Source organism: Heterodontus francisci, chromosome 31 (assembly GCF_036365525.1).
Source record: "Heterodontus francisci isolate sHetFra1 chromosome 31, sHetFra1.hap1, whole genome shotgun sequence".
NCBI classification, from domain to species: domain Eukaryota; kingdom Metazoa; phylum Chordata; class Chondrichthyes; order Heterodontiformes; family Heterodontidae; genus Heterodontus; species Heterodontus francisci.
Genome location: NC_090401.1, coordinates 46,521,798 through 46,536,793, shown reverse-complemented (window position 1 = coordinate 46,536,793; position 14,996 = coordinate 46,521,798). Strand labels below are relative to the sequence as shown.

The 14,996-nt window shown below is 45.4% G+C and overlaps 1 protein-coding gene across 6 annotated transcripts in view; it reads right to left on the bottom strand.

Moving 5' to 3' along the window:
• The window catches only part of LOC137347228 (platelet-activating factor acetylhydrolase 2, cytoplasmic-like), a 31,705-nt gene that overhangs the window by 15,684 nt on the left and 1,025 nt on the right, over positions 1 to 14,996 (bottom strand). For 4 of the 6 annotated variants that reach the window (XM_068011475.1, XM_068011476.1, XM_068011479.1 and 1 more), the window contains exons 2-6: positions 13,621 to 13,745; positions 9,548 to 9,698; positions 4,659 to 4,752; positions 2,991 to 3,059; positions 2,195 to 2,396 (exon numbers count right to left, since the gene is read on the bottom strand). In XM_068011475.1, coding sequence (XP_067867576.1) covers positions 2,195 to 2,396; positions 2,991 to 3,059; positions 4,659 to 4,752; positions 9,548 to 9,698; positions 13,621 to 13,745 — 641 coding nt within the window. Of the gene's footprint in view, positions 1 to 2,194; positions 2,397 to 2,990; positions 3,060 to 4,658; positions 4,753 to 9,547; positions 9,699 to 13,620; positions 13,746 to 13,926; positions 13,951 to 14,839; positions 14,988 to 14,996 lie in introns of those variants that run through there. The other 2 variants (XM_068011478.1, XM_068011481.1) reach the window with 2 other exon arrangements.

Here is a 14,996-nt window from a genome sequence, read left to right as displayed (position 1 = left end):
TAAAATGTTCCAAGGTGCTTCACAAGAACGTTATAAAACAAAATTCAACACTGAACCACGTAAGGAGATGTTAGGGCAGATGACCCAAAGCTTGGTCAAAGAGGTAGGTTTTAAGCAGCGGAGAGGGCGAGAGCGAAAAAGAGCGAGCGAGCGCGAAAAAGAGCGAACGAAAGCAAAAAAAAAGAGAGCGACAGAGAGAGAGATGAAAGAGAGAGGAAGGGAGGGGGGGTTTAGGGAGGAAATTCCAGAGTCAGTCATTTGCAGCACAGAAGGAGGCCAATTGGCCCATCAAGTCCATACCAGCTCGCCAAAGAGCAATCCAGTCAGTTCCACTCCCCCGTTCAATCCCCATAGCACTGCAAGTCTATTTCCTTCAAGTGGCCATCCAATTTCCTTTTGAAGTCATTGATTGTCTCCAATTCCACTACTCTTGCGGGCAGCAAGTTCCAGGTCATTACCACGCGCTACATAAAAAAGTTCCTCATATTCCCCCTGCGTCTCTTACCCAAAACCTTCAATCTGTGTCCCCTAATCCTTGCACCGTTAGTTAATCGGAACAGTTTATCCTTGTCTAACTAATTTAAGCCAGTCATAATCTTGTGCACTTATCCCCTCAATCTCCTTTGTTCGAAGGAGAACCTCCCCAGCTTTCCTAACCTAATCTTGTAACTAAAATCCCCCATTCTTGAAACCATTCTGGTAAATCATCTCTGCACCCTCTCAAGGAGCCTCACGTCCTTCCTAAAGTGTGGTGACCAGAACTGGTTGCAATACTCCACTGGGACCTTACCAGAGCTTTATAAATGTTTAGCATAACTTCCCTGCTTTTGTTCTCAATGCCTCTTTATGAAGTCCTAGATCCTATATGCTTTACTAACCAATCTCTCAATATGTCCTGCCACCTTCAAAGATCATTGCATCACCACCACCCCCCACCCCCCAAGGTGCTTCTGTTCCTGCACACAATGAGTATATATTGCCTCTCCCTAGTCCTTCTGCCAAAATGCATCACCTCACACTTGTCAGTATTAAATTATACTTAATGGCACAGTTCTAAAGAGTGTGTAGGAACAGAGGGACCTGGGGGGTACACATGTATCAATCTTTGAAGGTAGCAGGACATATTGAGAGCTTAGGGCCTTGGAAGCTGAAGGCACAACCACCAATGGTGCAACAATTAAAAATCAGGGATGCTCAAGAGGGCAGAATTAGCAGAGCACAGTTATCTCAGAGGGTTGTGGGGCTGGAGGAGATGAGAGAGATAGAAGGGGGAGGGGGGGGGGGGGGGTTGTTGTGAGGCCATGGAGGGTTTTGAAGGATGAGAATTTTAAAAATCGAGGTGTTGCTTAACCAGGAGCCAGTGTAGATCCACGAGCACAAGGCTGATGGGGGAATGGGGCATTAGCAAACCCATGCCATCTGTGGCTCAGTGGGTTGCACTTACTTTTGAACCAGAAGGTCATGGGTTCAACTCTCACTCCAGAGACTGGAGCACAAGGTCCAGCTCGATACTTCACTGAGGGAGTGCTACACGGCTGGATGTGCCGTCTTTTGGATAAGACATTAAACAGAGGCTGGTTTGCAAATGATCACAGGGCACTATTTCAAAGAAGTGTAGGTGAGTTCTCCCTGGTGTCCTGAGCCAATAATTATTCCTCAACCACCATTACAATCAGATCAAATCACATTGCTGCTTGCAGGATGTCACTATGTGCAAATTGAGTGCTATATTTCCTACGTTACTATACTTTAAAAAAAAACTTCATTGACAGTGAAGCACTTTGGGACATCCTGAGGTTGTGAAACGTGCTATATAAATGCACGTCTGTCTTTTTCCAAACCTCTGCCAATACGTCAAAGGGAACAGTTTTATAAGCAGCAATTAAACACAATAAATAGTTCTTCTGCTAAAGTCTAGGCTCCAAAAGTCTAATTTGTTGTTAATTAAAACAAAGGTTGAGATCTTACACATGCCAACTGAAAGGCTGCACACACTCTGGCTTTGACAGTTTTTTTTGCCCCCCCCCCCCCCCAAAGATTAAGATTAGCCCACAAAATCAGTTGGTCACTGGACCAAGAGTCATATTCCTGTGTGAAAACAACCAAGGAATTGTGCAACAAATTCCCTGATGCATTCAGTGCCCCTTCCCAACACCAAAATTGAAACAGGAACATTCCTGGATTTTAAAAACACCTGCTTATTCCGGAGAGAGAAATCTTCCTCGGCTGTCTCCAATTTCCTGTACGGGAGCCATTCTTCCTCTAGCTCAGGTGGGGAGGCTGGGGGTGACCCAGGACCCTTGACGGTTTGTTCTATTGGAGCTGTTAACCCAATCGACTGCTCCAAATCTTCAACAGGAGACTTGAAAAAAAAGGTAGTGCAAGCCGATTCATCCCTGATTAAAAACAAAATGGGAAAAAGTGAAAGGGCCTTGGAAATAATCGCAATCTCTTACATACATTGTAAAGCTACCTCTACACTGTCCAGACAACCCCAGGGCAGGTACAGCATGGGTTAGATACAAGTAAAATTCCCTCCACTGGAAGAAGCACAGCTTGAAGTCTGAGGCCTGAGTTGAAGATCATGTGGAACAGGTGGAAAAAGTTGTGGATCTGGTTTAGAAGGCATCATGTTTGTGCTAGTCAAAGCCAGCCACAAGTATAGCAATAGCATAGCCCGAATCCAATTAAACATGCCATGAACCCACTCCAGCCTTTAGTGTTCAAAATTTCCATTCGATAGGCAAACAGCATGTTACACTGTTCCAAACACTCCCAGGGCAGGTACAGCACAGGTTAGATATAGAGTAAAGCTTTGCTATCCATATTGTCGCAGGGGGTGTCACATGGCACACACCCCAGGGGGGCATCACATAATGCGTGGCCCACCACTAGAACAATCCTTTGACAGCCTCTCTGGAACGGTGGTGAGGCCCTTGAATGTATTGTGAATATTGCTAAAATGCTGTGGCCTCCTCCTAGACACTAACCTGTGCTCGACAGCAGCGACAACAAACCCCTGAGATGCCATCTCGATGCAGACAGCAGAGTACACGGTCCTGTGACAAGAAAAAGAATGGAACAGTGATACTTCAGCACTGCAATCCTCCGCCGAGATCCCATCACATCAGTACTGGGCGCCCTCTTCCTGTCAGTGGGGGCTCTTGAGGACAGTAATATAAAAAAAAGGGGAGTACAGGGACAGCTTCTATCATATACACGTGAGGAGTGAGTGAATGCAGTGCCCTTGATTCAGGATGTGAGTGATTGAGGCCTACAGAACAGGAACTCACTACCACATGCAGCAGTTGAGGTAAATGGGATAGGTGCATTTAAAGGGAAGCTAAGTGAGTACATGACAGAGAAAGGAATGCAAGGATATTACCTGGAGTACTGTGCACAGTCCTGGTCTCCATATTATAAAAAGAATGCAGAGGCACTGGAGCAGGCGTAAGAAAGATTTATTAGAATACCAGAACTGCAAGGTTATAATTTATCAAGAACTGAACAGGTTGGGGCTTTTTCCTCTAGAGCCATAGAGTCATACAGCACAGGAACAGGCCCTTCGGCCCATCGTGTCTGTGCCGCCCATCAAGCACCTACCTATTCTAATCCCATTTTCCAGCACTTGGCCCATAGCCTTGTATGCTTTGGCATTTCAAGTGCTCATCTAAATACTTCTTAAATGTTGTGATGGTTCCTGCCTCTACCACCCCTTCAGGCAGTGCGTTCCAGATTCCAACCACCCTCTGGGTGAAAAACTTTTTCCTCAAATCCCCTCTAAACCTCCTGCTCTCTAGAAAAAAGACCAAGGAGTAACCCAATAGAGGGCTTCAAGGTTATGAAAGGGTTTGATAGGTAGACGTAGAGGTGTTTCTACTTGCAGACAAAGCCAGAACTAGGGGCCACAAATACAAGATAGTCGCTAATAAAACCAATAAGGAAATCAAGCAAAATCTCGTTACCCAGGGAGCAGTTAAGAATGTGGAACTCACTACCACAGGAAGTACATACGGTGAATAACATAGATGCATTTAAAGGGGAATCTAGATAAACGAGGGAGGAAGGATATGTTGAAGGGTTAGATGAACAGGGGTGGGAGGAGGCCCCTGTGGAGCATAAACACCAGCATGGATCTGTTAGGCTGAACGGCCTATTTCAGTGCAATAAATACTTTGTAAGCGAGGTCCCAGGTTTTGTTGCCGACTGATCTCAGCGAGGGTGGCAGTAAAGATGATACAATGGTATTAGAGTGTGGGGAGAAGGAAATGGGCTCAGATGCCCTACACTTTTGAAAATTCCATTGATTCGCAAGTTGAAGTTTTATGATGAATAATGGCTACTGGATGCCAGGTGCCCAGGGTATGAAAAACTAGTGGGTGGGGTTTGAGGGGGATGGGGAAGAGGCACAGTATTATGTTGATATTTCATTGGAGAGAAAAGAGTGCAAGGAGGTAAGAATATAATCGAGAGAGTAATTTTAAAAAAAAGAGTGAGAAAAGAAAACAAAGATGGATAATGAGATGACAGACTAACGGTTGGATCACTCATCAGTCCTGGAACACAGGCTGATGAAACCCTTTTGTGGAACGGAGGGAAACTGACAGAGGTTAAAGTTCGGATAGGAAAACCAGTGGCCACCACGATTGGCACTCTACCTGAAAGCCCCAAGGCCGTGGGAAAATATGATCAACGGGTACTTCTCCACAGCTCTGAAAGGAGCGTTCCATCCAACCGGAACTTCATAATAACCTAAAGAATTAAAAAATGGTGCATGAAGAGTTTATGCTGGTCATCAAGATATAGCATTTCATTGTTTACGTGAGTCTATCCTAGTTTTCCAAAATATCCGATGGACAGTGGGATGAATACTTGGGTCCATATTACAATTCCATCTTAAAATCACAAAGATTTAGGATGGATGATGTTTTGAGCCTAATTGGCAATAATTTATATGATTATAATGAGGCTTCAAAGCCATGTTCAGACAACACACATGAGCAGCTCTTGTAATATATAGCCTAGGCCCCTTTCTCCCTCAGCCCTAGGCAAGATCTGCAGCTCTCTAGTCATGGCCGACCCAACTGTTCAAATTTTCCAAATCATGATTATCTCTCTTTCTCTCCACCTCTTGCTGTCCAGTGAGAAAAAACTGCCCTACCTCAGTTCTATTCTAGGTACAAAGCTGCAGCACAGAGATTATCAATCCTGCAGTCTTTTTCCCCTTCCCTGCCTGAGGTTAGCTGCCTCAGCTCATCTGTTTCTGAAACCCTTACCCATGCCTATGTTACCTTGATACTTGGCTATTTCAATGCTCTCCCACTTTCCACCCTCCACAACTGTGAGCTCATCCAAAACTCTGCTGCCTGTATCCTAAGTCACACCAGGTCCCATTTTTTTCAAAATTCGTTCATGGGATGTGCCCATCCCCAATTGCTCGAGAAGGTGGTGGTGAGCTGCCTTCTTGAACCGCTGCAGTCTATGTGGGGTAGGTATACCCACAGTGCTGTTAGGAAGGGAGTGCCAGGATTTTGACCCAGCGACAGTGAAGGAACGGCAATATAGTTCCAAGTCAGGATGGTGTGAGACTTGGAGGGGAACTTGCAGGTGGTGGTGTTCCCATGCATTTGCTGCCCTTGTCCTTCTAGTTGGTAGAGGTCACGGGTTTGGAAGGTGCTGTCTAAGGAGCCTTGGTGCGTTGCTGCAGTGCATCTTGTAGATGGTACACACGACTGCCACTGTGCGTCGGTGATGGAGGGAGTGAATGTTTGTAGATGAGGTGCCAATCAAGCGGGCTGCTTTGTCCTGGATGGTGTTGAGCTTCTTGAGTGCTGTTGGAGCTGCACCTATCCAGGCAAGTGGAGAGTATTCCATCACACTCCTGACACGTGCCTTGTAGATAGCGGGCAGGCTTTGGGGAGTCAGGAGGTGAATTACTCGCCGCAGGATTCCTAGCCTCTGACCTGCTCTTGTAGCCATGGTATTTATATAAAGAACAAAGAACAAAGAAAATTACAGCACAGGAACAGGCCCTTCGGCCCTCCAAGCCTACGCCGATCCAGATCCTCTATCTAAACCTGTCGCCTATTTCCTAAGGGTCTGTATCTCTTTACTTCCTGCCCATTCATGTATCGGTCTAGATACATCTTAAAAGACGCTATTGTGCCCGCGTCTACCACCTCCGCTGGCAACGCGTTCCAGGCACCCACCACCCTCTGCATAAAGAACTTTCCACGCATATCCCCCCTAAACTTTTCCTCTTTCACTTTGAACTCGTGTCCCCTAGTAATTGAATCCCCCACTCTGGGAAAAAGCTTCTTGCTATCCAACCTGTCTATACCTCTCATGATTTTGTACACCTCAATCAGTTCCCCCCTCAACCTCCGTCTTTCTAATGAAAATAATCCTAATCTACTCAACCTTTCTTCATAGCTGGCACTCTCCATACCAGGCAACATCCTGGTGAACCTCCCCTGCACCCTCTCCAAAGCATCCACATCCTTTTGGTAATGTGGCGACCAGAACTACACGCAGTATTCCAAATGTGGCTGAACCAAAGTCCTATACAACTGTAACATGACCTGCCAACTCTTGTACTCAATACCCCGTCCGATGAAGCAAAGCATGCCGTATGCCTTCTTGACCACTCTATTTACCTGCGTTGCCACCTTCAGGGAACAATGGACCTGAACACCCAAATCTCTCTGGACATCAATTTTCCCCAGGACTTTTCCATTTACTGTATAGTTCACTCTTGAATTGGATCTTCCAAAATGCATCACCTCGCATTTGCCCTGATTGAACTCCATCTGCCATTTCTCTGCCCAACTCTCCAATCGATCTATAGTCTGCTGTATTCTCGGACAGTCCCCTTCACTATCTGCTACTCCACCAATCTTAGTGTCGTCTGCAAACTTGCTAATCAGACCACCTATACTTTCCTCCAAATCATTTATGTATATCACAAACAACAGTGGTCCCAGCACGGATCCCTGTGGAACACCACTGGTCACACGTCTCCATTTTGAGAAACTCCCTTCCACTACTACTCTGTCTCCCAGCCAGTTCTTTATCCATCTAGCTAGTACACCTTGGACCCCATGCGCCTTCACTTTCTCCATCAGCCTACCATGGGGAACCTTATCGAACGCCTTACTGAAGTCCATGTATATGACATCTACAGCACTTCCCTCATCAATCAACTTTGTCACTTCCTCAAAGAATTCTATTAAGTTGGTAAGACATGACCTTCCCTGCACAAAACCATGTTGCCTATCACTGATAAGCCCATTTTCTTCCAAATGGGAATAGATCCTATCCCTCAGTATCTTCTTCAGCAGCTTCCCTACCACTGACGTCAGGCTCACCGGTCTATAATTACCTGGATTATCCCTGCTACCCTTCTTAAACAAGGGGACATTAGCAATTCTCCAGTCTTCCGGGACCTCACCCGTGTTTAAGGATGTTGCAAAAATATCTGTTAAGGCCCCAGCTATTTCCTCTCTCGCTTCCCACAGTAACCTGGGATAGATCCCATCCGGACCTGGGGACTTGTCCACCTTAATGCCTTTTAGAATACCCAACACTTCCTCCCTCCTTATGCCGACTTGACCGAGAGTAATCAAACATCCGTCATGTCCCTCTCCTCGGTGAATACCGATGCAAAGTACTCGTTTAGAATCTCACCCATTTTCTCTGACTCCACGCATAACTTTCCTCCTTTGTCCTTGAGTGGGCCAATCCTTTCTCTAGTTACCCTCTTGCTCCTTATATATGAATAAAAGGCTTTGGGATTTTCCTTAACCCTGTTTGCTAAAGATATTTCATGACCCCTCTTAATTCCTCATTTCAGATTGCGCCTACAATCCCGATATTCTTTCAAAGCTTCGTCTTTCTTCAGCCGCCTAGACCTTATGTGTGGCACAAATGTTACTCACAAGTGCCAGGCAATGACCATATCCAACAAGAGAGAATCTAACCATCTCCCCTTGACATTCAATGGCATTACCATCGCTGAATCCCCCACTATCAACTTCCTAGGGGCTACCATTAACCAGACACTGAACTGGAGTAGCCATATAAATACTGTGGCTACAAGAGCAGGTCAGAGGCTAACAATCCTGCGGCGAGTAACTCACCTCCTGACTCCCCAAAGCCTCTTCATCTACAAGGCACAAGTCAGCATTCACTCATCACCCCTGCACTTGCCGACCCTCATTGGCTCCTGGACCGGCAACATTGCTATTTTAATATTCTCATCCCCATGTTCAAATCCCTCCATGGCCTCGCCCCTCTCTATCTCCGTAATCTCGTCCAGCCCTACAACTCCTCCAAGATATCTCAGCTGCTCTAATTCTGGCCTCTTCTGCATTCGATTTTTGTTGCTCCACCATTGGTGGCAGTGCCTTCAGTTTCCATGCCCCATGATTTGGAATTCCCTCCCTAAACCTCTACCTCTCCTCCTTTAAGAAGCTCCTTAAAACCTGTCTCCTTGACCGAGCTTTTGATCACCTGTCATAATATCTCATGTCGCTCGGTGTGGAAGTTTTTTTGATAATCACTCCTGTGAACTACCTTGGAACATTTTTCTATGTTAAAGACACTACAAAAACCCAGGGCCAAGAGAAAGAAAAAAAAATAAAAGTTGGGAAAATTTCTTTGACCTCGCTCAGGCCTTTGAAACAATTCCAGGAGATCATGTGGACAATACTTAACTTGTAAACCTTTTATATATGTTTTAATTATACAGACCCAAGTTCCATTATTCTACATTGCAACACAAAAAAAAATCCTCTGGACATTCAAACATGCTTCACCAGCAGTGAAAGACTTTGGAAGTGTAGTCACTGCTGTAATGTAGGAAATGTGACAGTCAATTTGTACACAGCAAACTCCCACAAACAGCAATAAGATAATGACCAGATAATCTGCTTTAATGATGTTGGTTGAGGGATACATATTGACCAGAATACCAAGGAGAACTCTCCTGCTCTGCTTCAAACTGTGCCATGGGATCTTTTACATCCACCTGAGAGCAGACTGAGCCTCAGTTTAATGTCTTATCCAAAAGACATCTGACAGTCCCGCACTCCCTCAGTGCTGGCACTGGGGGTATTGGCCTGAATTTTGCTCTCAAGCCTCTGAAGTGGGACTCAAACGTACAACCTTCTGTCTCAGAGGCGACAGTATTATCACAGTTAACATCTTAAATAGTGCAGCCTCAGTCCTGCACAAGCACGCTTGAATCCACGCTGACCCACTGGACCCATTAGAGGTGCATAGTAACTGATGAATGCTGCACCTTAAGTGGCTCCACTTGGTCCAATGGTCACTTCTAGAACATGGAGTGTGTCTTATAATGCACCCTTCTCTGGTTACCCATGGATGCATTGGTGGCTCTCGTTCTTGGGCAATCCAACCTTCTTGCACGCCGCCCCACACCCGATATACCCCCTGTACATGCCACATCCTCCTGTTTGGGAACGTTTGCTCAACTCTTTTGGTTGTTTAGCCCACCATCCCAGTCACTTTGTTGAGTCTCACTCACCGAATGCCAAATTAAGTAGAGGGGCGCACCACTTCTTGCTCTTTTCCAGGAATTCCGCGAGGCCCCCGCAGTACTCGTATCGGGGAATCCACAGCGGCTGCTTGGAAAGCCCACAGGCCTCACAGGGATAATATAAACGGAAGAAACTTCCCTGAAATAAATTAAATTATTTCCCACTTTAAAAAAAGAATTGATTGTAAGGCAAGTAAAAGACAAAGAAAAACCTTGTGTTTATACAAGCATCTCTCACGACCTCAGGATGCCCCAAAACATTTTACAACCAATAAAGTACTTTTGAAGTGCAGTGGCTGTTGCAATGTAGGAAATGCAGCAGCAACTTTGTGCGCAGCAAGCTACCACAAACAGCAGCATGATAATGGTCATATGATCTGTTTCTTGTGATACTGGCTGAGGGATATTGTCCAGGATTCTGTTAGATCTCCCCTGCTGTTCTTCGAAATGGTGCCAGAGGATCTCATACCTCTAACTGAGGGGGGGAGACGGGGCCTCAGTTTAATATTACTTCTAATCAGGTTATGAAAATGGGCCCAGAGGAATCTCCCCCTTACATAGCCTTACATCAGGTCTTGTGTTGGTTCGACATCTGACTTTGATCTCACCCAGTGTGCTTCACTATTATTCTGTAGTGTGTTTTTACCATTTCACAAGTACAAGATGTTTGTGTGCCTGATTTCTTCCAACTGGTGACAAAACAACCAACCCTTTAAGATACAGCACAACTCTCTTCAGACTGATAAAAGTCAAAGCCAGCAACTTCCTTCATGTTTTTCTCAAATGCTCTGTTGAAACCTTCAGCAAGTAGAGAATGATTTCTCAATAAGTTATGTTAAGATCATGCAATGTAAGTAACGATCCAAGACAGATAGAGATCTGAGGGGCAGCTCCCTTTTACAAAGATTTGTCTTTTACGATTCTTCACTATTCTTTGATAAATTTTGTTCTCATCAAGCTGTGCAATGCCGATGTCTATTTTAAGCACCAAATATCAGCTTAAAAGAGTCAGATATAGCACTAGGTACAGTGTGTAAAACACTCTCTAAACTGTCCCATCAAACAATCCCAGGGCAAGCACAACACAGATTAGATACAGAATAAAGCTGCCTCTACACTGCCCCAAACACTCCCAAGACAGATCAAACACGGGTTATATACTGGAAGGAGCACAGTTTGAGGTCTGAGGCCCAAGTTGAACATCATGTGGCACGTGTGGGAAGCGAAGTTGTGGATCTGGTTTAGCAAGACATCAAGTTTGGGTGAGTCAACTCTTCCCACAGGTATTGCAAGAGTGTAGCCTGAATCTGCTTACACAGCCCACAAACCCACTCCAACCTTGTAAGTGCCCGTCAAAATGAAATTTTTTGACAAAGTATGTTTCACTTCCCTCCTCAAGTTTCTCTTCCAACCTCGAGGTGCTGACTTGTCCATCAGCTTCAAATGCTGTCCAGTACCTCAACCACTTGGCCACATTTCATGTGAGAATCTAGGCAACGAGCGTTAGCAGATTATTTAACACTCCCCTCTCCTCCACACATCCTTTCCAGCAGGGGTTACTGGATAGTGATTGGAAGCCTTGGCTGATTTTCCCATTGCTAATCCAGGGAACTGAGACCAACTTTATGCCTCTCTGGAATCACAGAATTTTACAGCACAGAAAGAGTCCAATCCACCCATCGAGTCTATTCTATCATTCTGAAAGAACTATCTACTTAGTTCCAGTTCTCTGCTCTTTTCCCATATCCTTTTCCTTTTCAATTATTTATTCAGTTAATCAGGAAGTATGCAATTTTTGATGTTGTACAATACAATCTTAATAAACCTAGTTACCATCATACTTTTCTGAACCAACAGATCAACACTTCCTTCCACTTTTGAGCATTTGGGTACAATAGCCCTTAGATCTTTCTCTGCTTCTCTACTTTTGAAGCTTTCCTATATAGTGCATGTTTTCTATAATTTTTTCTCCTAAAATATATAATTTCACATTTCTCCCCATTCAAATGCAACACCCAGCTGAGATCAGGCAACCAGGCATGGACTGGAATGGAAGCTGGGACCTTCTCAGCTTGTACGTCTGGTACCAGAACGGACAATGCATTTAGCAACGAAACTCAGCGATTTCATTTACATAGAATGCACTGAGTCAGCCAGCACAAAATAGCCTGTTCAGCCAAAGTAGCCAAGAGAGTGAGTTCACAAACCTTAAAGCAACAAGGTGATGTCATCTCAGTCCCACCACCTTGTTCCAAGGGATCACTGGTGCACAATTTAGTTTTTTTGTTCCAGAAAAATATATCCCACAATCATCTTTGTTCCACTTGGTGTCCTAGTGGCTCAAACCAACATATGCAAGCTCACTGTATACAAGGAACCTTTTTAATGGTTTGGGCAATGCCATCTGCCCATTTTGAGCGGTGGCAGATCAACTTTTACATTATGTTTACTGCATGGGGGAGGTGGTAGTGTAATGGTAATGTCACTGGATGAGTAATCCAGAGGCCCAGGCTAATTGCCTGGGGACATGGTTTCAAATCCCATCATGGCAGCTGGTGGAATTTAAATTTAATAAACTCAATTAATTAAAAGATCTGGAATTGAAAACTAATCTTTGTAATGGTACCATGAAACTATCACTTGTTGTAAAAACCCATCTGGTTCACTAATGTCCTTCAGGGAAGGAAATCTGCCATTCTATACCTAGTCTGGCCTACATGCGACTTCAGACCCATAGCAATGTTGTTGACTCTTAACTGCCCTCTTCAATGGCCTAGCAAGCCAGTCATTAAGGGCAATTAGGGATGGGCAACAAATGCTGGCATTGCCAGTGACACCCACATCCTATGAAATAATAAAAAAATTCCTGTATTGGGGTGCTTTAAGTAAATTAGGGACTTCAGCATATAATCCAGTTGATATTTCCAGGGCAGCGAGGGAGTGCGGCTCAGTTGGCGGTGCCGTCTTTTGGATTGGACATTGTTTGTGGGACCTGGTTGTGCGTTTCCCTACAACAGTGACCTCACTTCAAAAAGTGCATCAATGGCTGCAAGTGCTTTGGGACGTGCCGAGGTTGTAAAAGGCATTATCTCAATACAAGTTTGTTTTCATTCTTTCATGGGATGTGGGTGTGGCTGGCAAGGCCAGCATTTGTTTCCAGTACATAATTATCCTTGACATCCCTACAATCAGGCACAGGTTGGGGCTCCCATTGGGTAGCTAGTCCCCCAGTACAGAAACTACAAGCAATTTCACATAGCGCAACAAATTCCAAGATCCTTGGGGTCACCACTGACCACAAACTTAACTGGACCAGCCACAAACACCATGGATACTGGATCAGGCAAGAGACTGGGTATTCTGTGGCAAGTGACTCACCTCATGACTCTCCAAAGCCACTCCTTCACCTACCAGGCACAAAGTTAGGCGTGTGATGGAATACTCTCCACTTGCCTGGATGGGTGCAGCTACAACACTCAAGCAGCTCATCATCCAGGACAAAGCAGCCCACTTGATTGGCATCCCATCCACCACCTTAAACTTCCACTCCTTCCACCATTTACAAGATGCACTGCAGCAACTCGGCAAGGTTTCTTTGACAGCACCTCCTAAACTCGTGACCTCTACCACCTAGAAAGACAAGGTGCACGGGAACACCACAACCTCCAAGTCACCCACCATCCAGATGGACATATACTGGCCATTCCTTCATTATCGCTGGGTCAACATCCTGGAACCCCCTACCTTACAGCACTATTGGAGTGCCTTCACCACACAGACTGCAGAAGAAGGGAGCAGCTCACTACCAGCTTAACAACTCGGGATGGACAACAAATGTCAGCCTTGGCAGCGACACACATCCCAAGAATGAATAAACAATGAATTCCATGAATTTCTACATTTGTGCACAGACGTTACTGCCAGAGTACGCACTGAAAGCCTCAAGGGCAGTGAAAGACCAGCATCTTGGTTGATGATTCATTTACTAGATAACAAAAACACAATTCCCACAAAGATTTATTAAATTTAATCCCCTGCCAAAATACATGGCTCCACCTTACCTGCCTTGTGTGATCAGCCATGATGTCTGTGCAACCCACTTTATGGGGTCCTTTTGCGGTCGGTAGTCCCAGTGATTGCCCACTCCCCATGGTCCAGTAATGTGAGATCCACTCCCTAGTAAGCACTGAACAAAAATAAGTTTTACTCTTTTGCCACCTTGCTCAAGTGTTGTGAATAACTTCTATAGAGAGATTGAACGATTCCAGCCACATACACTAAGCTTTATCCTATTCTGTGACTGCTGCAACATTTAATTTTACTCCTTCCAGCTACAAAAGGTTTTAAAGGCCCTTGTGAACAATCACCTGAAGGATTGGAGTGCAGCTTCCAATAGCTCCCCTGCACTCCTGAAGTGCAGCAGTAGAAAGGGTTCCTTTTTATTCTCCAAACACTTACACCTCCTCCCACCACCCCCCCCCCACCCCCCCAACCCACCCTTCCAGACATGCCTTTACTTTTTTCCTTAACTCACAGCCATGGTCACTGCTGCTCTAAATCTTCCTCTCTAATTCCTCCAAATCTTTGGATACAGAGGTGCTCTCCTCTTCCCTGAGACACTGAATCTCTTGCGTTAGTAGACTCCTCGTGTTGTTTCAGTTGCTGTGAGGCAACTATGGAGTGACCTCTCCATGGTGCATGCCTGGGCAAATGTATGGAGGTTGAGAGTTGCCCAATTGTCAAAGCCCTCCTCTCGGCCTTTCTGGTGGGGTCCAAAGGAGTGCAGAGCACGTCGTTTGGCACCGGTATGGCTGCAGGAACTGCCGGAAACATGCCAAAGGTGACACATGACCGCCTACGGGGTTCCTTTATAGCCACTCCAGGCGCTGCTCCACACACCACTGACCATCCCCAGGCGCTTACCCATTGTCTCTCGAGATAAGGAGGCCAAAGAAATAGACTCCCCAAGGCACTGCTCAGCCACTGGTATCGCGTTTAACATGCCAGACTACACAGCAAAGACCAGTAGGATATTCGTCCATGGGAGAAATCAATACTGAGCCCAATCCCCACTCACCTTCCAGCAGTGATCATCGGATCGCGAGGTGTGAGAACCGTGATCAACTTTTCCCTTCTCTATCCCAGTGATTCTGAAACAAAATGCAGCAACTCCAGCATTCAGATCAGCTAACTTAACAGAAACCTGGATCCAAACTTGGGGCTTTTCTAGCGGGGTTCAAAGGATCACGGGATCAAGGTTGAATACAATGGAAGGCACACCTTCAGTCACAGAGCAGATATTCTTCTATCCTTGGTGTGGATTTCCCATCAGTTACACAGAACTTTCCAGGGCAAAGCCTTGCACTGCACATGGGCGAATTTCACAGTTTCTTTGGTTCTCTATATCACAATAAAAATGCTGAACAAAATCCCAACA